General features: G+C 35.9%; 1 protein-coding gene and 1 long non-coding RNA gene across 2 annotated transcripts in view; one reads left to right on the top strand and one right to left on the bottom strand.

The window, feature by feature from the left end:
• LOC123870588 lies at positions 1-18,592 on the top strand. Its single transcript, XR_006797110.1, has 4 exons — positions 1-512; positions 3,431-3,437; positions 8,971-8,978; positions 18,582-18,592. It is a non-coding gene; the product is annotated as an uncharacterized LOC123870588 (long non-coding RNA).
• Positions 13,750-24,514, bottom strand: part of LOC123870585 (exostosin-2) — an 18,659-nt gene continuing 7,894 nt past the window's right edge. The window contains exons 4-8 of the mRNA XM_045913942.1: positions 22,607-22,790; positions 19,526-19,685; positions 15,929-16,049; positions 15,268-15,426; positions 13,750-14,622 (exon numbers count right to left, since the gene is read on the bottom strand). Coding sequence (XP_045769898.1) covers positions 14,401-14,622; positions 15,268-15,426; positions 15,929-16,049; positions 19,526-19,685; positions 22,607-22,790 — 846 coding nt within the window. The 3' untranslated portion in view covers positions 13,750-14,400. The remainder of the gene's footprint in view (positions 14,623-15,267; positions 15,427-15,928; positions 16,050-19,525; positions 19,686-22,606; positions 22,791-24,514) is intronic.

Below are 24,514 nucleotides of genomic sequence, written 5' to 3' on the forward strand. Positions count from 1 at the left end.
TCCAACTCCTCAATCCTGATGCTGCAGGGGACCTGACCACCAAAACTGATAGGTACAAATGAATTTATCAAAGATTAAGTGACAACCCTAGGGTTAGGCGAAGTACGGTACCATCATGGTGGCCGCAGTTACCTTGTTGATAAATCTTGATGTAACTCATTATCTACATAAGATATATTGAAAACAATTGTACAACATAAAAGACGATAAAGTAGTGATTTTATTTTACAATAAAATTTAGCCATACTTGTCGTAGATTCTTGGCGGCACGTAAAGTTTTTGACCGGTAGAAAAAAACATCTCACTTCCCGCAGCAGATAAATGGCTCTGGTCGCTATTGTTGTAAAGTTAGTTACAAATGGTCAGGAATAGTATTGCCGTAGATAACACTAGTATTGTATTTGGTAGGTTTTGAGCTGTTCGGTTCCCAACTTTAGCAGATTTTTCGATGTTTTTAAAATTAGGCGAAGTATGGTTTAGCAGGCGAAGTCAAGGGACTCGACGGTACAATTGTACCTACTCCTTTTGATGGTCGAAATTGTTAAACTTGTACGATATAGTGGTGATAATTAATTACGTTACTTAAAACTAAAGCTACGAGGGTTGCAAACGTTGTTGACTTTTGAAGGTAGGTGGGAAGGAAGGTAGTTCGCGACAGGTTGACACGGCAATCGCCGGCACCCGCCTAGTGATACCTACCTACTTCTGTAGATAAATTAAATATCTATTGTGATTGGATCATCATCTTCATCGTCATGGTTAACCCGTCGCCAGCCCACTATTAAGCACGGGTTTCCTCTCAGAATGAGTTTTATATTTTAAGTTTTATCTATTTTTTTTAAGTTTTATATTTTAAGCGTGTTTTGTATTACCTGTATGTTGATCCAATGAATAAATTTAATTCTATTCTATTCTATTCCAAACGTTTAGGCCATAGTCTGCCCCTTGCCGATTGGCAGACTGCACACAACTTTAAGAACATTATGGAGAATTCTCACGTATACCTACAGGTTTCCTTACGATATTTTCCTTCACCGTTAAAGCAAGTGGTACCTACGTACCCGGGATAGAACACCCGACCTTCCAAGTAGGAGGTGGACGTCTTAACCACTGGGCTATCACGGCTTCTATTGTAAACAGTTTCATTTTGTTTTCTATTTTTCTATTCCATAAAATATATTGTACTTAATTTTTTTTTTCTAAGTATAATATTTGTATAAAATGAAAAATTAACTTAACTGACTGTATAGAACCTTGAGATTTTGCATAGGTACCATATCATATTATAATGATTACTTAGATAGGTCTCCATTGTGGTCTAGAAAATTAATTATTCTCTACTTTTTAAATATCTAAATGAAAAACAAAAAAATAAACATGAAGAACTTACCCGTGTGTGACTGTGTAGCATTGTATGTTTTTAAAAATTTCATATGGCTTATAAAATTATTATCATATCGACCGGAGGAACTGAATAATCGGAACATAAAATCGATTATTTACACTTCTCGATAGGCAGCGATTAGCCGCAGGGTTCCTTGGCTTTTAAATTGCGAAATAATTTTTACTTTCCCAATTTCGAGTCGTGCAGGTACTTAGTACTGTTACTTTAATTTGTAATGTTATAATTCGATCGCTAATTAATTTTAATTGATGATGTAAATTATTATTAATTTATTATTATTAATTTTATTTGGCATACCTTAGTATTACCTACATAGTACATATAGGCCTATCTACTACTTATATTAAGTTACCTGGAATTGCTGTTTAAAATATGTATAGGTACCTATAAAATTGCAGTCCTACTTTACTACTATTGTATCGAGTGGTACAATATCAAATGAAAGAGGAAAAAATTCTGAGTTCATAAATAAATACAAATATACAATGTTAAAATACACAGAGCGATAGAAAAACAATTTTATATCATACTAGCTGATGCCCGCAGCTTCGCCCGCGTGGATTGGTCAGATCCCCTGCAGCATCAGGATTGAGGAGTTGGAATCCAAATTTTTTATGAAACAATGTCGCAAAGTTCCTCTATCGATTAAAAAAGAAATGACGCAAATCGGTTCAGAAATCTCGGAGATTTCGGTGTACATAGGTAGAAAAACACAACTCCCTTCTTGAAAGTCGGTTAAAAAAGTAGCCTATGATACACCCTGGTTAATCCTCTACTTGTATGTGAAAATCCCGTTAAAATCGGTTCAGCCGTTCCGAAGATTAGCCTTTTCAAACAGACAGACAGACAGACAGAAAAAAATTTTAAAAACATGTGATTCAGTTATGGTATCGTTCAAATAACCATATGACCTTAATATGTGGTAGTTATTTCGAAATTACAGACAGACACTCCAATTTTATTTATTAGTATAGATTTATCGGCAGTTCGTTCGGGGTTTAGTGCTGTTTAACTTTATCTTGTGTTCTAAGTTGGTATACAGTGATCTTTGCAAGCAGACATTGAAGTAAGCAGATGTTAGAATCGAGTAGGTACATAACTCAGCTCTTCCTGTTTCTCTAAAACCGTCGTAAACACCATAATAAGAGATGGAGCAAAAAAACAGCGACAAGCAATCAAGTGCGACCATAAATTACATATTGTCAATTACCTACTTATTTTACATCTAGGTAATAGGTAACTATATATATTATGTATAGTATCAAAACACGCTGTAACTTCGTCCGTCTGTACGTATTAATTTTTTTTCGATGACAAGACAAAAATACTTATAACCCTTGAATGGCGATATCACGGGTTATGCCTACTTAGTTGAAGATATGAGCGCCAAGCGGACTACGTGATACGTCTAATATTAGGTACTAGCTGATGCCCGCAGCTTCGCCCGCGTGGATTGGTCAGATCCCCTGCAGCATCAGGATTGAGGAGTTGGACTCCAAATTTTTTATGAAACAATGTCCCGAAGTTCCTCTATCGATTAAAAAAGAAATGACGCAAATCGGTTCAGAAATCTCGGAGATTTCGGTGTACATAGGTAGAAAAACACAACTCCCTTTTTGAAAGTCGGTTAAAAAAGTAGCCTATGTTACTCCCTGGTCAATTCTCTACTTGTCTGTGAAAACCCCGTCAAAATCGGTCCAGCCGTTCCGAAGATTAGCCTTTTGAAACAAACAGACAGACAGACAGACAGACAGACAGACAAAAATTTTAAAAACGTGTGATTCAGTGTTGGTATCGTTCAAATAGCCATATGAGCTTAATATGAGGTAGTTATTTCGAAATTACAGACAGACACTCCAATTTTATTTATTAGTATAGATTAGTATAGATGAAGAAATTTGCCAAGTGCGAGTTGGATATTTTTTTATTATTTGCTGTTATAGCGGCAATAAAATATACTGTGAAATTACGGTTCTTGAGATACATCCACGGAACATCACACTAATAATATTATAAAGGCGAAAGTTTGTATGTGTGTGTGTGTGTGTGTGTGTATGTTTGTTACTCCTTCACGCAAAAACTACTGGACGGATTTGGCTGAAATTCGGAATGGAGATAGATAATATCCTGGATTAGCACATAGGCTACTTTTATCCCGCAAAACCAAAGAGTTCCCACGGGATTAGAAATATTTCGTCCCACGGGACGAGAAATATTTTCGTTAACGCGATATTATTTAGATGGCGCATGAAATATTTAATGTAATTATCTATACACATTTACAGTAAAATGGTACTCGCAACTCAATTTACTTACAATGACACTCAAAACCTAACTGTGTGAAAAAATATTATGATCTTATAAATAAGTAATGTCCGCCATGCATACCTACTCTAAACAAAAAAGAAATGTAGCTGTCACATATTACACAATTTATAAATAAAAAACTATTTTTTTTGGTTATTTACATCTTAATAAAAGCTATTACGAAGCGTCAAAACATCTAAAAGCTGTTGAAGAGAATTAAAGTAGCTGAATCTTACGCTGCAATCTGTTGTATACCTGTATAAGCTATTGTACAGGCCCTATTCAGCTATTTCAATGATTATGCTGCCGTTAACCAGCCACTGTAATGCTCGGAGCTGGTTAATTTGGGGCCCAAATTAGCATTATAAGGTCTGGGTAGCTAACTACACAGGCCTTATGCAGGAAACTAAAACAGCCTTAAGTAGTCACAAATTCTATAATCAAGTCAATGTGCGGCTGTCATGTGCTACTTGGGCAGGGTATTATCTATCTCCATTCTTTTCAGCCCAATCCGTCCAGTAGTTTTTGCGTGAAGGAGTAACAAACATACACACACACACACACACATACAAACTTTCTCCTTTATAATATTAGTGTGATATCTCCTGCGTACCTAATTGATATGTACCTATGGTCCCAAACTCCCAAGACGTAACAGAGACACTACTTATAATTAAACTTGAATTTGAAAAACAAAAAGCTAGCAGATAAGCACCTACTCGTATCTCAGAAATGCATTTCGAAACAAATTGCCGTTGTTTTCTTACAAATGAAATTAATAATATACCTACCTAGTGTAATATATCTGGATCTTACGCTTAATGTAACATTTAAGTTGATTTAATCGCGATATTGATAAAGCACCGGCGAAACGGTTTCCAACATCTCGCTTTAGTTCACTGGCTCGCAATTATTTGTGGGGAACAATAAGTGAGTATTTACTACCTACCACAGAATTCAGAACAGGCATAGAAATGGTGAAAAAGCTAGAGACGCTGAGCAGGTGTTTGATGAAACATCAGTGCGGGTTATTGTAAAAACAGACGTATTTGCATAGCTTTATAGTTTTACGTTGCTTTAGAATTAGATCATGTAGGTACTTAGAGATACCAGAAGAAAATTGTCTTTACATTTTGATTTTTTCTATTAACACTTTGGTCCTCGAATGCCAAAGACTCGAATGCTTTTTTTGTACTAGATAATGCCTGAGACCGCGTGAGTTTTAGTTTTTAAAAATTACTTGGGGTTTCATTAATTATCCGAGACAAAAAATTACCAATGCCCAACACCGAGATGCTTTAATTCAAAATCTATTAAAATGAAAATGTGTCAGACAGACAGACAAACTATCGTATTTATAAGTAGGTACATACTGCGTATTAGCATGGAAGTGTGGATATGGATGAGTTGCGACAAATCAGCGACACTGTGCAATGCTTCAGGCCCCTGCATTATAGCAAAACAAGAGGATGCCCGCGACTTCGTCCGCGTGGATAAAAGATCCCGTGGGAACTGTCTGATTTTCCGGGATAAAAAGTTGCCTATGTAAATTACATGGACGCAAGCTAACTCGGCACCTTTCATACAAATCGGTTAAGCGGATGGGTCATTAGGACCCCCGTGGGAACTCTTTGATTTTCCGGGATAAAAAGTAGCCTATGTCCGTCCTCGAAATATAAACTATCTCTGTACCAAATTTTGTCAGAATCGGTTAAACTGTTGGGCCGTGAAAAGGTAGCAGACAGACAGACACACTTTCGCATTTACAATATTAAGTATAGATTGGATTATTTCTATTAACGAACTAAGAATTCTGTGTTAGTGCACAGGTCGGTACTACAAAGGGGCTCTAGTTTGTCCCCATTTGCTCGATGGCGCGTGGGCGGCTGCCAAATGCATTGTCCCGTAAATAGTATTAAATTTGCTCATAAATTATATCAAGGCACAGTTGTATCGAACTATCGCACACTAGAGAAATGAAATTAACTAACTATTATACTAGAAAATTCGCACGAGAACAAAAGTGACCGACGTAGCTCAAAGGATTAGCAAGCTGAAGTGGCAATGGGCAGGTCATGTCTGTCGCAGAACCGACGGCCGATGGGGCAGACGTGTTCTGGAGTGGAGACCGCGTACCGGTAAGCGCAGTGTGGGACGACCTCCTGCCCGCTGCACCGATGAGCTGAAGAAGGTGGCGGGGAGCGGGTGGATGACGAAGGCGGAGGACCGTGTTTGGTGGCTCTTGGAAAGGCCTATGTCCAGCAGTGGACGCATACAGGATGATGGAATGGAATTACTATAGTACGCGACAGGTTGAAATGGCAATCGGGATATGAGACGGGGGACGCCCCACACACCCGATTAGCGCGGGGTGCATTCTTGTTGCAACAATGCATTGAAGCCAATCAACAGTGAGCGAGCGTCAACGAATCAGAGGTAATTGCGATCGTAATATTGTAACTGTCTTTATATCGCAATCGAGCTACAGTTTTTGCAGAGTTGATGACAGGATAATACATAGTGCAAACTTACAACTTGTGCCATAGAAAGCGGTATTAGATATTATGTGCACGGTATTAGGTATTGGACATTAGATAGGGTAGGACTAAATAAACTTAAAAAAGCTATGATAGCCAAGTGGTTAGAACGTCCGCCTGATTGGAGGTCGGGGGTTCGATCCCGGGTTCGCATCTCTAACTTTTCGGAGTTATGTGCGTTTTAAGTAATTAAATATCACTTGCTTTAACGGTGAAGGAAAACATCGTGAGGAAACCTGCATGCCTGTGTGTTCTCCATGTTTTCATAGATGTGTGAAGTTTGCCAATCGGCACGTGGCCAGCGTAGTAGACTATGGCCAAAACCCTTCTCACTCTGAAAGGAGACCCGTGCTCTGTAGTGAGCCGGCGATGGGTTGATCATGATGATGATGAAACAAACTCAAAAAGAAAACTGCGCTTACAAATTGATATGTATCGTTTTATTCACAATATATATGTATATAATGTACTATTTACACGCTGTACATATCGCAACAAATATTCCTCTCTATTAAGTACATACTTACTCCCATATATAAAACATTTATCTACAATAAAAAAAATAGAAAATAAAATTTTGACAAAACACATTTGCTTAGGCCGTGCCTGGACTGAGAGGTGATCCGAATTTTTTATAATTAGGTAACTTATTTATTAATATATTTTATCCACGGAGAGAAGTTAGAATAAGACTCTCTGTCACATAATCCCAGACAAATAAAAAAGACAAAAAGTCAAAGGGCGTTAACCATTTTGAGTAATCAACCAGTCACAAACGATCCTATGTTTCGAATTGAATTTCGAATATTTTTTTAAAACATAAGATTCTCTAGAGTAGTAGGTACAGACAACAGCTTTTTTTCTTTATCATTTGTATGGGATTACGTAATGGAGAGAACCCTATGCTATCTTCTCTCCGTGGATAGAGCATTGGTATTAATTACAAGATACAGAACAGAATTTGACAATACCAAAGAACGATCTAAAATATTTATAGTATGCGACAAGTTGAGATGGCAACCGGGATGGGGACGCCTCGCACAACCCTCGCTAGAACCCGCTGCGGGTGACGTGCGGGTGTGCAGGGCGTCCCCCCGCCTCATACCCCGATTGCCATATCAACCTGTCGTACTATAGGTATTTTAGAAAAGAATATACATATTTTTAATTCGGGTAAATTATATTACAATTGATGTCTACATAAGGCCCTGTATCGACTAATGCGAAGATGGGCGAAAATGTGTTTAACAGACCAATCAGATTATACACAGATGACATGAAAAAATTATACATGATAATTTTTACACGTCATCTATGTAACACCTATGAATAAATAATCTGATCGGTCTGTTAAACACATATCTCCGCCCATCCCCGCTTTGGTGGATACCGGGCCTAATTCTTGATTATGTCAAATTAAAATATCTGTCAGTCCGATTACGACCTTATTTTTGATTATTTTTATATTCTAAGGTTGAAATCTATAGAGCGCACTTTGACTTAACAGGGCTCTCTCCGTCACTTACTCCATACAATCGTAGTTCCAATTTCATTTGAATATTAAGCAACCAAAGTCCATGAAATTTTGCTAATAATAAAAATAGAAACTAATATCTGTGTCGATTGCATGGAGCGAGTGACGGAGAGACCCCTCTTAAGTTTCAGTTAAAACGAGAGAGATCTATGCCAGCAGTATAACGCTGTCTCGTTTTAACAGTGACTTAAGTCTAAGCAAAGTCAAAGTACGCTCTATAGATCTCAGCATAATTGTACAGAGTTGAGAATATAAATAAATCATATACATATTACAAAAATATACATATTACCAAAATTTCAAAATTTACCAGATCAAGTTTATTTGACTATCTAAAAACCAGTCCAATAGTAAATTGTTTATTTTATGTCATGGCCAAAAATATTGTACAACAAAAAAAGGAATGCAGCAGTACAAGTAATATAAAAATAAAAATAAATCATAAAGATTCAACTCTGTACAAATATGCATTTTTCTTATACTTACAAAGATTTTCTAGACGCCACTACAATTATATATTTACACTAGCTAATTTCATTAATTCAATTCTCTGAATTTCTTTCATTGTGTATTAATTTAAAAAAAAACCTTGTTTTCCTCATACAAATTGATCATGTTATTATAGATAGTTATTAAAATTATTTTACAAATCGATAATTTTATTGTAATAGATATGTGATTTTAATTAAATCAAATTATACCAGAGGCAGTTGTATTAGTTTTGCTATTTGTATTTGAATAGTCCAATTCGTTATCTTTGTGCGTTCGACATTCGCGCTTTCAATGCAAAAGTATTTCAGTATTTATTTTGAAAAAATAAAAATACCGGGCAATAGAAAAAGAAAATTTACTGTAAAGGCGCAACACATACAAGCAATTTTTGTGTCTGCAACAGTTTCGTCTCTCATAAAGTTTAGCTCAAGTCTTTGACTTTGTATGAAAGGACACACACATGTAGCGAAGCGATGTTTTACGTCTTCGGGCAATTTTTCTCTGATGTAGGAACTACTGTTGCGGAGACAATAATTGCTCGTGTGTACGCATCCTAAATGTGACAAAAATTAAAAAATATATACAATAAGAGATGTGTAAACCGGTATATAATGCACACATTTTGGGAAAAGACTGGCCATATTTGCTCGTGTAAATTTAGTCATGTCAAAAGTGCGATTTCGCGAGTGCGAAAGGCCAAAACGTACTTTTGACATAACATGGAGCAAATAAGGGGAGTCCTTTTTCAAAATGTACTCACTATATCCTCGTAATATCCGGCAAACAACTTGGACCTGAAGCAGCGTAGTGGGAGAAAGTTGGCGAATCCGGGAAGCGAAAGTCGACGTATCAACCAATCGCCAGCCAATCGCGTTAATATGCTCAAGATGTTTGCTGGGCACCATACCTGCATAGACTACAGAGTTACTATTAAAGCTGCCACTGATATTGATATTCGTACATATTTAAAGGACTATTCGATTTCACAATATTGATCGAATGGACTATTGGACTGTTAAGGTGTATTCGATTACAAAACATGGTTATCTTTATTAGGTATTATTATGCATTTATAAAGGTTTTCAAAAATCTATTTTACCAGAAGCTCATTCTATTTTGCTTTCTATATTTTAGGCCGTCTTTACTTAATTTATTTTAGAACCAATTTAATAGGTAATGTTGCAAAAATGCGGAAGCTCTGTTGGTAAAATTTAATTTTAAAACATTATATAAAAAGAGCTTTATTAAAAAATGACAAATTATTAAAAAAAAGTTTTTTAGTCCAATAATTCGCTTATATAACCGCTATACATTTGTTCATGTTTGAAAAATATATCTAAATTAGGTCGAAGTTAATAGTAAATTAATTAATTTAAAGACACAACACCAAAATTATTTTTTGACTATTCGAAATTGAGACCAAGAAAAAAATTATGTATATTTTTAAACATAGTTTTGCTTGTACTTGCAAGAATTTTATGAAATCCCGTAAAGTATTAATATATGCACAAGAAAAATAAATGTAGAAACATACTTATAAGCAATCATACTACAAACACCATACACCACGACGCATCGAGTGTTGACTATAAAAACCTACTAATATATATTAGATTGGACTCAACATGCACACGCTACGAGTGTTTCCGCAATTTAATCTACAACATACAATGTCCATACACATTTACTACCTAGCAATATGTCTAATTTTAAAAGGAAATTATTCAGTCTGTCCTTTTTGATATAGCGATGGTAACCACTACTTTTCGATACAAAAACACAATTAAAATTACATCAATTAAATGCGAAACTATAAATAAATCATCCGAGACTAGTCGACAAGGTCTTTGGCTGCGATTTTAATTTAAAAAAAAAACAACTTTATTTATGATTGACAGTCATAAACATACGAGACGTTTGTATAACAATAATTATAGAGCTTAAAATATGAATTCTATACGATTTCCAACGTCTCATTAACGAATGGCATGTTAATTTTTAAGCAACCATTCCTTAAAGAAAACATTAAAAATTGGACATAATACTCTATATTATATGAAATCGACAGATTATTAGAAAAAAAAAAGATACAGAACATAAGCTGATTCAAGTAATATGAGTCAAATGTTTGTTAAATTTCAGAACATCGATTTAATTTTATTATCGTAATAAAATCACGTGCTCTATTCTGTACAAAATGGCGGTGATTATTAATCTGCCTCTACACGTAAGGCACAGGCACACAAGCAACTTTAATCTCCGCAAAAGTTTTGTCTTTTACAATTAAATGTGTAGTTTTCTACGAAACTGCGGAAACGTCCGATGCTCAAATCGTTTAGTACTTTTAGCAAAAAGACTAATTGAAATTCGCATCGGAATTCGTCTTGACCCCTTGAAGTCAGATACCCAGCTGCTGAAAAGACTCGGGTGATAAATTCCAATGGTCCAGCCCTCAAGAATAACCACCGCCAGGTTGCATTTACCAAAAATATTTACACAAATTTCGACGCAAAAAATTATGCATTACCTACACATTCACTACAATATCGTGTCAATACAAATACTATATATCAATAATTAGATATAATTATCGTATCTACATAATTAGGAATAATCCTTCACACAAGCACCGATATGTCGAGATGGACTAAAATTCTCCTAAACAACTAAAATTCCTAATATCTTTAGAATATCATTTTCATACGCTCCTAAGGACAAAAGCATTATGTAAATCGTGTTTATACCACTTTTAAATATTGGACTGAGAATTAAACAAGTACATTTTGAATAGTCCAATTGAATATATGTATATATTCTTTATTATTTGGTCAATCATCTTTATTTTTTGTAATTTATTACACACTCACATTATTTTTTTAACACAAGTAAGTACTTATAATATCTTATCTCAGTTCATTTTTTAAGTAACATAAAAAAAATTGATATCAAGCATTCAATTAAATAAGCTGCCCAATCCACAACCATATTAGTGTTTTAACTGTGAAATAATAATAATAATACGTAACTTCGGGTTAAAGTATTGACTGCATAAAATATTTTGTTGTATTAAAATTATATTTGATTTACTTTTTATTAATAGTCCAAATGATTATTTAAATTGTAATATTCATTTGGACTATAATATATTAGAATCTTCAAATATTTAAGTTAATTCCAATATTACACATTTAAAAGTGGTGCAAATAACGATCATCTAACAATTTCCTTTTCTAATGCAGTATTTAGTTATTTACCAATTCATTTTGGCAATTAGAAATAAGGGTAGGTACAATATGAGATTTATCTTATTATCAAGTGGTGTTTTACAATATTTTATAATTATTTTTATTACCAAATTGGAAATAAAATCTCATCACTTAAAAAGTCCACACTTCACCGCACAGTCGCTTTCAAATTATTTTAGTTTTAACTGGTTTTACAACTCTGCATTCTAGCTCTTTTGAGTCTTTTTTTTTCAATACTTGAAACAAAGGAATAAATGACTTAGGTATGCTGTATAACTTTTTCTGACGACGAAATTTATATATACAACTTTAAGTCATTTACTTAAATACATAGTATTTTATCATAATATAATATATCCTAAGAATAATATACTTAGTACATATATATTTTTCCACTTGATATTTTAAAATTGACATAAAATTAACACGAGGGTATTAATTAAAGTTTATTGTCTTAAAATTATTATCTAACAGAATACTAAATAAACAAAGGAATGGCAAGTTATGAGGTTCAAAATAGGCGACTATATAATAAGAACACAAATGTTTTTACTCTGTGGTTTTATACCATGTTTATTTCTATCTGTGGAAATATGAGACTGACATCAAAATAGCCAAAAATTAGAAAAAAGTTTCTAGTACTATTTAGTACAGTCACGATTAATAGTTAAATAATGATATTTGCTATATCATTCAATTTTTGATTCACTTATATTATATTTTATTAAAGATAAAATATTTGTAAATTAAAAAATAGATACATACTTAGTATTTATAGGTTGTTCCATGTTACGTAAAATAATTACGACTAAATAAAATGTCAAAATATTTACATAAATATTCATCTAAATAAAAAAAACTGTACTCAACATTAAAATACCGTTGCAACATATCGATAAAACTCATTAAATACAAAAATATTTTCGCCATAAACAAGTATAAGTGATTAAAAAAATAACCTAAATGATTTTTAATCTGTCTCGATAAATAAAAAATAAGACGGACAGTTTCTTAGTATCCATGGCACAGAGTAAAAAATACAGTTTAGCGAGTTTTACTTTGTAATCTTAAACTTTTAAGTTTTAATGCAAAACGTGCTATTTCTATTTGACGTTTGCACGCCTATAAAACTTGACTGTCAACAGGAAAAGTTTAATTGAATAAAAAACTTTGCTATTCTATTGTAATTGAAATTCCATTTTAGCTTACTAGGTCAAGTCAGGTCAGGTTTCACGCAAAGATATTATAAAACACCAGAAATGCAAAGCTCATCATACTAATATAATAAATGCGAAAGCTTGTATGTGTGGATGGATGTTTGTTACTCTTTCACGCAAAAACTACTGGACGGATTTGGATGAAATTTGGGATACAGATAGATTATACTCTGGATTAACTACTTTTTATCCCGGAAAATCAATGAATTCCCACGGGATTTTTAAAAACCTATATCCACGGGAACGAAGTCGCGGGCATCAGCTAGTAAATACAAGTGTCAACTGTCATGTTAAAAGTACGATTTTAGTCCTTAATCCAAGGAAAAACCGTACTTTGACATGATAGTTACACACATAGAGCGAGTGCGTTATCAAAATGTACGCACTATACAATATACATTGTATTTTAAAAAGTGAAGACAAATTCAAAAAGCGTGTCTTCTTCTTTTCTTGTTTAGTGGCTTTTTGCAGTGCCAGAACAGCACAAAAGCGTGTGTGATACATACGCGAAGCGACATAGACTAAATAGATATTGGTACATCTTGACGAGCGTTCTTAAAAAAATGGCGACCAGTTTCATGATTCGTTTCACGATAGAACGTTTTGCATTAAAAGAAGCATAATATACCGAAATAATAAAAATAAATGAATAATGTTGCTAATCCAGTTGAACACAAATCTCCACAATCGTCCAGCAGTGGACGTTTTTCTTTTTAAATATTTTATAGACAAGCTGGCAAGTGATGCAGCCTAAGATGGAGCGCGCTTGCCTAGATGTCTATTCACTCTCGACTTGAAGGTACCCATATTAAAAACTGGAGGGGAAAACTGATGCTGGAAGCGCGTTCCATATCCTCGTTCGGTTCGAATTAGAAACGAGGAGGCAAATCACTTCGTACGTATCCGTGGAATTTCGCCTACGTACGGGTCTTACGTACGGGTACGATATCTTGCGATCCCTTGCTTTGGAGATTTGCATACAACCGAATTAACATAAGTAGTTGTTTTGGTGTGAAATTAACTCTAATTAATTGGCAGTTATCCTACATACCCTGGTTTTGGGGGACGATTCCCATTTTACTTCGCGTACAGCCTTACGAATTTTTACTTGCGATTACTTATTTATTGTCCGAACTCCAAACTAAAATAAATTTAAACGATATGTATGGGCCCTCCTTATATTCGACATTTCTGAGAATCTAAGAAATTAGAAATTCCAGCGCTTGTAATAAAATTGTTTTATTTTGGCAGAGACTGAAACTAAAGTTACTCATTTTTTTACCAAATATGTATGTAATTATGGAATAAGGCAGAATTAAACCAAAACTCCGTTCAGTTTTTTTTAAATAAAAACTGAATGAAGTTTCGTCAATGATTCAATACCAAATACCAATACAGTCTTATAGTTCAAAAAAAAATAGTTTTCAGATATGAGTAGGTACTTTGTAGAGTTGTTTTTGGGAAGTACTTTTGTACAATCTGGAATTTGCGATGTCCCATTCAAAATTAAACCCAATGCAAAGCCCCGATTCTAAGATTTGCGGATTGTCTCAAAAAAGAAGCCAATTGCTCTACAAAAAATTATGTACTTAACTAAAAAAAAATGCCTAAAAATTCTGTCTACTGCGATAAATCTAAGCCAGAGGGCCCAAACTACGTTGCTTTACAACGCGCCGATATCGGGGTACTTGTGCGGAATTCCGGCCGCGGTCTCTCGGTACTGCAGCGGATCCGCGCGGAATTCCACGGACTTCAAGGCCATGTGTCCGTAGATCTTCGCGAATCGTTCGATACACGCGGACCTTTGAGACATGTGGCGCGCGTCTGCGGAGAGCATTTCTGTGTTCGTGCACTCTGGACATTTGAACTTTTTGCGAGGGGTCACCTGGAAAATACAAAATGGCCTTTTATAATGCTATTATTTTTATAATAAAATAGCGAGCAAATGGTCAGGCGAGTCACTTGATGTTAAGTGATTACCGCCGTCCATTTTTAGCACCAGAGGAACCGCCGATGCGTTGCCGGTCTTTCAGGAATTTGTTGGCCCGCCCCTTGAATAACCTAATGTTGTAATCTAGTGGGAACACATGATGGGAGTTGATTCCACAGTTTACATGTGGGTGGAGAAAAGGATCTGGCACAACAGGCAGTCAAAGTGGGCAAGACACCCAGGTGGTGAGGGTGCAATTGCTTACGGTGGCGTGTGGTGCGGTTGTAGAAAAAGGAGGGTGGAGTGAGATCAAACAGCTCTTCAGAGGACTCCCTATTATAAAGGTGATAGAACATGTAAAGAGAGCTTACATCTTTGTACTGCTCCAGACTTTCCAACTAGCCATTTAGTTTGGGACTGTATACAAGTCGAACAGTCTGCTTTTGGATCCGATCAAATGGAAGGAGTGGGGTGCTCTGGCGCAAAGTCAGAGAGCGGTTCCATATGTGGGCGGACTTACCTTGCAAGTGATCCCAAAATTGGACCTCGCTCGAAATGTGGACACCAAGAATGCCATGATGGAAATAAAAAGGTAGTTACCTTGATAGGAGGTTTTCTAGTAACATTGGCGACGAGGAAGTTCATAGCGATGTCTTCACAGTTGAAGTTATCGTCAACCCACGTGCGAATTTCCTCCGGCATTTTGTGCGTATAGTACCATGACCAGATCTTGTGGTGGAATGCCGCGCCTGTTAACACCTGGAAAGATCATAAAAAGTTATTTAAATTATAAGATGGCTTGGGAATGAGTTGCTTGAACAGCTTTGATAGTTCTAATAAGTTACGCACAACAGACGGAAACGTTTAAGGGCGGAAATCAGCCCAGAGAGAAGAAGTTCTAATAATAATAATAATAATCCTTTTATTTAAAGCTACTATGGCTCAATTTGTTAGTATACAGACATTTAAAAACCTAATGTTAGTACCTTAAACTATATATTAATAAGTTAAGTGATGTTGTGAAGTGGTAATAATAAAAAAGAATACCCTGCTGAAATTGTTGTGGGCTCTTCTCAAACCTGGTCCTCAACATAATATAAGGCTTTCATTAGAACTTACGGTATCGAAATGAAATTATTTACTTTGTTGGATCTAAGTAGAATACGATCAATTTCGACTCAAACTTTATTCCATGGATTGAATGTGAAATAGATGAAATATTGAAAATAGGCAGTTTTATGAAAGTAAAGGGTAGGCTCACCATAGATATCTGATTGGTCCACTCGCTGTGATATTTCCACGAGTGTGTGACGTTGTCCCATACGTGCAAACGCGACGGGAACCCCACTATCCGGTCCGGAAACTCCCGCCACACGTCGAAACTGGAACCATAGACATAGAGTTTTAACTTACAAGTGAGCAATAAATCATAATATTTGGGATCCTCAAGAACAGATAAACGCTGTGGTCTCAAGGTGCTGGATTAGCGACATCATAGATATAGTCGGAGGGGAAAAGGGAATGTCAGTCATGATTTACGTGGCTAATATTTATTCCTTAAAAAAACGTGTGAGTCAAACTCGCGCATCGAGGTTTCCGTACTCGGGTATTTTTCCGACATTTTGCACGATAAATCAAAAGCTATTCTGCTAAGAAATTTAAAAAATCTGTTTAAGAATGTACAACTAAAGCCCTTTCACGTGATACCCTACTTGGTATAGTTATCTTACTGTGAAAATTTAAACACATTTTTTTTAACGATGTAACCACAAATTCACAGTTTCGGATTTATTTCTTTACTTGTGCTATAAGACCTACCTGCCAAATTTTATGAATCTAGGTCTACGGGACCCTTTAGGTTTTCTTGACAGACACGAACGGACGGACAGACAGATAGACAAAGTGATCCTGTAAGGGTTCCGTTTTTCTTTTTGAGGTATGGAACCCTAAAAAACCAAACGCCACAGTTAGAACAGGAGGTACATGTTAGAAGCATATTATTTCGGTTAAAGCACGGTATAATGAAACAATAGGACCACTTATTACGTCTAGTTTGAAAACAACATCCATCAAGTTAACTAAATAACTGGTATGAAAGAAATTAGATCCAAAATGTCACGGCAGGTAAAGTGATAAAGAGTTGAAGGAAATTAACCCCAAAGCCATGCGTGCTAGAGGTCAATTTCCATTATTTGTAATTGTAATCCCATTATGACATAGAGTCACTGATATATCTAGACATAAAATACAAGTACACTAGATAAGGTGTGCCTTACAAAATGGAATTGTTATTTTTTGCGTCGATTCAAAGCGCTCCATTAAGTGTATCGGTAATTGAAATTGATAATTTGTGTGAAATGGTCTTCGCGTTCATACTATGTTGACAGATTAAGTCTCATCAATATTTACTTCGCGTTCACAATAATAAATGATGATGATGTCGCTGCTCACTGCTGCTATCAGTGCCAAAATGGCGATAATCAAGTTTCTTTAAAAATATTATGTGGGCAATTAACAAGCCATAGTTAGAAAAACCCATAGACGTTGGGATGCTAAGGTGCTAGAAAGGCAACCTTGTACTGGAAAGCGCCGCGTTGCAAGACCTCCGCTAAGTGGGCAGACGACATCAAACGAGTCGTAGGGCGCCGCTGGATTCAGGTGGCAAAAGACTATCGCATGTGGAAGTCCATAGAAGATACCTATGTCAAGCAGTAGACATATATTATTTGATAATGATGATGATGAATGGAATAAAATATATTTCATTCAAATAAACTTTTACAAGTGCTTTTTACTCGTCAAAATGATTTACTGATGATGATGAATAGCAAGTCCAGCGTGTTTGTATTGGTAAAGGTCGGTGCATTAAGTGACAAGGAAAACCCGTCGTTATGGTGTCGTGACAGGCGATCATATTTTACTTGATGGCTTCTTTTTATTGAATTTCCTATTAATTTCGTTGTGTTTAAATTGCTTCTATTATTACTTAATCACCCTCGGTTATTTCGTCCTTTTTGTTATGTTATTTTTAAAAACAGATTTGAATTATTACAAATTATATACTGTAAGTAATTAAATCGATTGACAATCTACCGTTTAATTATAAGTGAGATTGTAATATCACTCCTTTGACAATATACCTGCGACATATTATAATCATGGCACAGCGAAACTACTGAAAGATCGGGCTGAAATTCGGCTTGCAGATAGCTATCATGACGTCGACACCGGCTAAGGAATTCTTGAAAATTCAACCCCTAAGGAGGTAAAATAGGGGGTTGAAATTTGTGTAGTCTACGCGGACGACGTCGCGAACATAAGCTAGTTTATTAATTTAGGCGAAAATCTGTAAAAAAAATATTGTCCAACTGATCTAGTTGGAACACTATAATTTTTATTCTCTAATTTATTTATTATCTCATTATTACCATATTTTAAAAAATGATTAAAAAAAATACAAAAAAAAAACAACAGAAAACATAACAGAAACAAAAAAAAACGAATAGACGGAATGACACATTGTAAACTTTCGTGGTTTTCCGTGTCACAAAGCAGACGGTAGACATTATTTATGCTAATAACATAGATCTATAAGGCTATAATGCTCGCTAATAATAAATAATAAAAAAGCTCTGGTATTCAGAAATACAAATACCCATGCAATGTAACAAATTAATTGAACGTATCGTAATCAAAGTATAAATGTGCCGATAGCTAAATTGAAGCAACATAAATCATAATGAATGGCAGTAATGACCAGACGGTCTCTTATCACGACGACGCGGACGTACTGTATGTACTGTACAGAAATGAGACACTTAGTACACAAGTGTAAATTAAAAATTTTCAACACCCCCGACAAATCATTTTCAAATAAATAATTATGTATATCTAGGCAACGTCCATCTTGACAGCTTGACATTTGTCAATTGACACTTGAATGTTATGAACCTAAGGGTTATCTAACCTTCTTTTCTACAAGAAAACTAGAAAATAGCTGATAACTTTTAAACGGCTGAACCAATTTTTTTGGATTATAGCTAAGAACACTCTCGATCAAGCCACCTTTCAAACAAAAAAAAGTAAATTAAAATCGGTTCATTCGTTTAGGCGCTACGATGCCACAGACAGATACACAGATACACAGACACACAGATACACACGTCAAACTTATAACACCCCTCTTTTTGGGTCGGGGGTTAAAAATACTTGGAGTTGGTTTGTTATTTAACAAAGCAAAACGAAAGTCATGTATCATCATCATCAGTCAATGGACGTCCACTGTTGGACATAACCCTTCCCTAAAAAGCGCCACTACACCCGGTCCTAATGTATAAGTCATGTATAATTGAATAAAAAAACATTTTTATTTATTTATTTATTGAAATTTATATTCCATGACAATTGGTATAATATTATGAGGCTTTCGTTGAAAATGAAAGAATTCGTGCTACACGATTTAAAAAATCCTAAGGAGAAGATTTTACTTTAGGTAAAGTAGGTACGTTTAGAACTTTAAACCCTCGTAGCTTTATTTTTAAGTTTACGTAATGAATTGTCACCATTATATCATCTTACAAATCTAACAATTCTGACTACTTTGTATAAGTGATTTTGATTTGATCACATAGAGAAACTCCAAGCATAGCTCTCTCCATCGCCCGCTGAGTGACTAAGCTTTCTTATGAGACCCATAGTCAGCCTTAGCAATTTTTTATGTTTAAACTATCCATTTTAAGTAGTTATAGAGTGTAAAAGCCATACTCACGTATTTGGTCGATGTAAGCGCTATGGAAAAGGACCCCGGATCGGTTCGAAACTAGTCAGGCTTACATCGACTTAGCCTTAGCAATCTTACCCAAACTCCAGCTCATCAGGCGTCAGCATGACGATATCATCATCAATCGTCAGCTGGCACTCAGTCTCGATCTCGTCGTACGGAAAGAATCTGTTGGACAGCTTGTTCTGTTTGGTGCGGATCACTTTCAGCGGCTTGTTGACCACCGGCCACTCCGACGCTGCAAGGGAAAGTGACAGATTAATTATTTATCTGTGGACAGGGAAAGTGACATTATTTATTAATTATTATTTATCTGTGACTGATTCGCACTCGACTGAGATACATACACGATCATTAGAAAATCACTATAAGTATAGAAAGTTAAATATAACCCAGCTAGTCGTTTATCGCGAGGAAATCTACATGGCTGAGAGTTTTCCATAATGTTCTCAAAGCATCTCAACCAGCATGGAGGACTACTTTTATTTTATTAATTACTAGATAATACCCGTGACTTCGTCCGCGTGGATTTAGGTTTTTAAAAATCCCGTGGAAATGCCTAGGTCAATGTGCGGGATGCAAGCTACCTCTGTCATATAAATCGGTTAAACGGATGGGCCTTTAAAAACCCCGTGGGAACTCTTTGATTTTATGGAATAAAGTAGCCTATGTCCTTCCCCGGGATATAAGCTCTCTATGAAACTAAACTCTTTACGTATCAAAATCGGTTAAACTGTTGGGCCGTGAAAAGCTAGCAGACAGACAGACAGACACACTTTCGCTTTTATAATATTAGTTTGAATAGGCACACACTTGCCTCAATCACACTTGATGGAAAGTGATGATGTGGCCTAAAATGGGACCCGTTCACCTATGATTAGAATAGAGAACCCACCCTAAAATCAAAATTTCAATAATTTACCGAAAGAGCGAATTTTAGGTATTTTAGAATTTTTATGTCGCAAAAAATCTGTGTTCATCTCACAGAAAAATGCGAAATTTTCGATAACTAAACTATGAAAATGTAAAACTGCACATAGTTATTGTTTTATGATGTACCTACATAGTATGAGGATCCCGTAAAGGTTTTTCTAAAGTTTATTCTTCAAGTAAAATCATTAAACTTAACTTAACATAAAAACGTTTTTAAAAATCAGCAATCAAAACTCAATACCGCATACCACAGATATCGTTCGCTGATTTAAAAAAATCTTAACGTATAAATGTTAATGTAATAATTCGATTAACTCGATTACCCGCCTTGCACCGACGGGTTAAAATCGATTTTAACTCGATTCAGCGTAATTTCACTCTCAGAACAATGGACATTAACAAGTTGCATGTATAATATCGTTTATGAGATTAATTGAGCGCTCATTGAAAACTGTTTTAGTGTTTCTCGACTGTTATTTAACTTTGGGATCTGTTACTACTTACTATTTAATTAATAGGCCTAGAAAATAACTGGAAACTATCAAAACCAAAGTATTTAAGTTCTTGTATTTAAGTTATTTAAATCTAAATTTAATATTTTTCTATATTTTTAGTTCTAAATCTAGAATTAGATTTTGATTACATATTATTGGTTGTTGGTGCTTAAATTAAGGGAACTCCTGTATTCCTGAGCTACCTTCTGCAATTATACAGGTCTTTTCTAGTGCAGAGGATAGGAAACTCGTTTTTGTAACTGAGTTCAATAAATTAGTTTTATTTAACCGAGCAAAATCGGTTTGTTGGTGCAATTCTCCGTCGTGAATCTCTCGAACAGCCACCTAACGCAAAGCGCATCTTCATACCACATCTTACCTGCTCCTCTGCATTACTAAGCCTTTGTGGAAATAACATCGTTTCGTAACCTTAACATCGCTCACCGTTTGTGGTTTAGGTAGCTATCTCACACAGTTCTGGTGAAAAGGAACTCTCATCGCAAATGGAACTCTTCTAGTCCTCTGTAAAACATTCTAGCAAGTTAAAGATAGTCGCCACGATACATCTAGTGTGGAGACCACTAGCAAAGGACACGGGTTAAACTTATAACCTTCTTGAAAATAAAGTTTTTTTTAAAGGCAGCCTTATTCGTAGGTATCATGCAGCGATCAATTCAAACCTTTCCAACCGTGTTCATAGTAGTTCGTGACCATCAAACGTCGATAGAGGTATGAATTGATCGCGGTATGACCCGAATAAGTGGTTTAATTTTAAATTAGTCGTTCGCCGTGAAATAAAACATTTGCTTTTACGTATTCTGTTTTCTATATACATCTACAACCCAATTTGAAATAAATACATTTTTTTATTCAAATAAACTTTTACAATTACACATTGCTTTTAAAGCTGATGCCCGCGACTTTGTCCGCGTGGATTTAGATTTTTCAAAATCTCGTGATTTTCCGGGATAAAAAGTAGCCTATGTCCGTCCCCAGGATATAAGCTAACTATGTACTTTTCGTCAGAATTGGTTAAACTGTTGGGCCGTGGTAGCAAACAGACAGACAGACATACTTTCCCATTTATAATATTAGGTATGGATATGGGAGGTGAGGTAATGATTCGGAAAAAAATCGGTCTATTTTTGCCAACCCTATATATTTATTACTAAAACGTTACACATATAGCAAGCTAAAATTACTCCAAAGCAATGCGTTTTAGTACAAAATAAACACAATTGTTTACAGTAGCGTCAACGCTGGAAACGCGTTCAAACTGAAAGCATGCGAAATCCTGAGGCCAAATCTCGACGCTTCGACAAAACCCGGCTCAAACTGACTTTACACTAAGAGATTTATGGACTTGTTTTGTTATTCATAGATGCCTCCTACTAAATGGCCCTTATAGACTATGATTCGCGTCTTTAGTTTCGAAGAGATGGCGGCGGCTATTTCTTCTGGTTATTCCACACGACGAAGATCTTTAAAAACATTTGGAGTCCATAGCTACTCGTATGTACGCATTGTAAAAAAGAACTAAGAGAAAAACAATTGCTTCTTTTGATTGCTCCACAGAATGAAAACCTTTAAATGAAGGCGTCCGTAGCTGCTGAAAAGAACAGCTAAATTCAAAGTAAAAAGGCCAACTCACATGGTGGCGGATATTTCTTCTCCTTGTTCCAGACGACAAAAACCTTGACAAAAGGTGTTCGAAGTATAAAGGTGAACTCACATGGCGGCGGCTGTTTCCTCTGGTTGTTCCACACGACGAGTATCTTGGCGAGGCTCGGCGTGCGCACCAGCTGCCTCACCAGCGTGAACAGGCTGTCCACGCGGTCATACGTCAGGATGACCGCCGTGAAGCCCGGCGCCTTGGCCGCCGTCACCGGCAGGAACAGCGGGTTCACTGGACCGTACTGGACAGACAACAAGGGCATATACCATATAAGGGTGTTACCAGAACGCTAGCAAAAACGTAGACAGGTGATAGTACCGATGATGATGGTGATAAGATACCATAAAAAGTACCTCATTATATTCCGCGTAGAAGCGTGCAAGGTGCACATTGCCCTAATGGTTACCAACCTTCGATACAGGAAACAGCACAACAAGAAGAATAAGGGTAGGAAGATAGTCTATTACCTTCTCTCTTCCTACCTACTTGTATAGTGGATATTTATATCCACAAATTCTAACATTTGCAGCTGGCCAAAATTTTACGAAATCTGGTTCCTTGAAAACTTTCAGTATAACAATCTATAAGTACATACTCGTAGCATCTTAAATTCAAATCTGAAAGTAAACCTCGTATTTTCCAAAGCGATTTAATCTTGCCTACTCAATTTTTCAAAGCGATCGGTCCACATAATAAAATACAGCGAGCCTCGAGAAAAAATATAGTCGATCGCATCAGAGGTCGACCTTATCCGTTATGCAATAGTTCAAGTGGTTTATTTAAACTTTAGCGCCGACCGGAGAATAGGAACATGGGCCTTCCGAGAGCATTGTTGAAACTTTAACAAGAAAACTTCATACAAATTATGGCTCAATTAAGAATGTTACGAAGAAAGCGGTCGGTTATCACGATTAAACCCAATTTTCAGCTGCACCAACTTTACCCTTGGCTTTGCTCTTCATAAATTGAAACTGTATCTCAGATTCTATACTCTACTCGCTTACACTCGCCACTTCATCCGCGTGGACTACACGAATTTCAAAACTTGCATAAATCAATTATGCATAAATAATTTCAAAATTTGCATATCTAATGAAAAAAGTTAACTCGCCTAATTGTAGTGTTTGCAATATACCAGAAGATGTTGTCCATATTTCAATGGAATGTGCCCGAAATGAGGAACATAGAAGAAGACTTTTTAGATATACCGCCACCAATTCTGTCGGCTTTATTAATACTGCGTTGGCCTACCGGCTCTCGGCGGAGGCCACGCAATTGTTACGGTTGGTTAGGACTGGCATCGAGAAAAGACAACAATAACTTCTGTCTTTTCTCTCGATGCCAATCCTATTCCTTCTTTCATATGTAAGTTTCATATATAGAGAGGCATATTCGCCCAGCGAATAATCTCTTTAAATAAAGATATAAAAAAAAAACCTGTCTGTTCACTTCCTTATAGGTTTTTTCAAAAATCTTTTCTTAGTGGATGTCTACGTCATAATAGCTGCATGCCAAATTCCGGCTCGACCCGTCCAGACCCAGTCAGTCAGTCAATCAGTTAGTCAGTCATTGGCACCGTGTTTAGAGTATAATAAGTTTTTGCTAGCGTTCTGGTTACACCCTGTATATATAGACTTACGGAAAGAAGTTAGTATAGCAGTCTCTCTGTTGCGTAATTCCATACAAGTGAATAAAAATCTCAGTGGGCGTTAACCATTTTGAGTCACCAACCAATCACAAACGAAACTATGTTTTCGAATGTTTTTTGAAAACATTTTCGAATTTGGCCCTTGAGCTCTTTTTAAAGAAATTTCGAAAAGGGTTATCGAGTCAACCGGGGACCCGATTCTGGCAGCTACCTTGGTCCTTGAGCAAAGAATTAGTTTGGCCATTCAAAGGGGTAATGCTGCCAGCATCTTGGGTACAAGGCCTCCTGCGGTGGTCTCGATGAGGTTTTAGATTTAA

This window comes from Maniola jurtina, chromosome 12 (assembly GCF_905333055.1).
Source record: "Maniola jurtina chromosome 12, ilManJurt1.1, whole genome shotgun sequence".
In the NCBI taxonomy this organism is placed as follows: Eukaryota; Metazoa; Arthropoda; class Insecta; order Lepidoptera; family Nymphalidae; genus Maniola; species Maniola jurtina.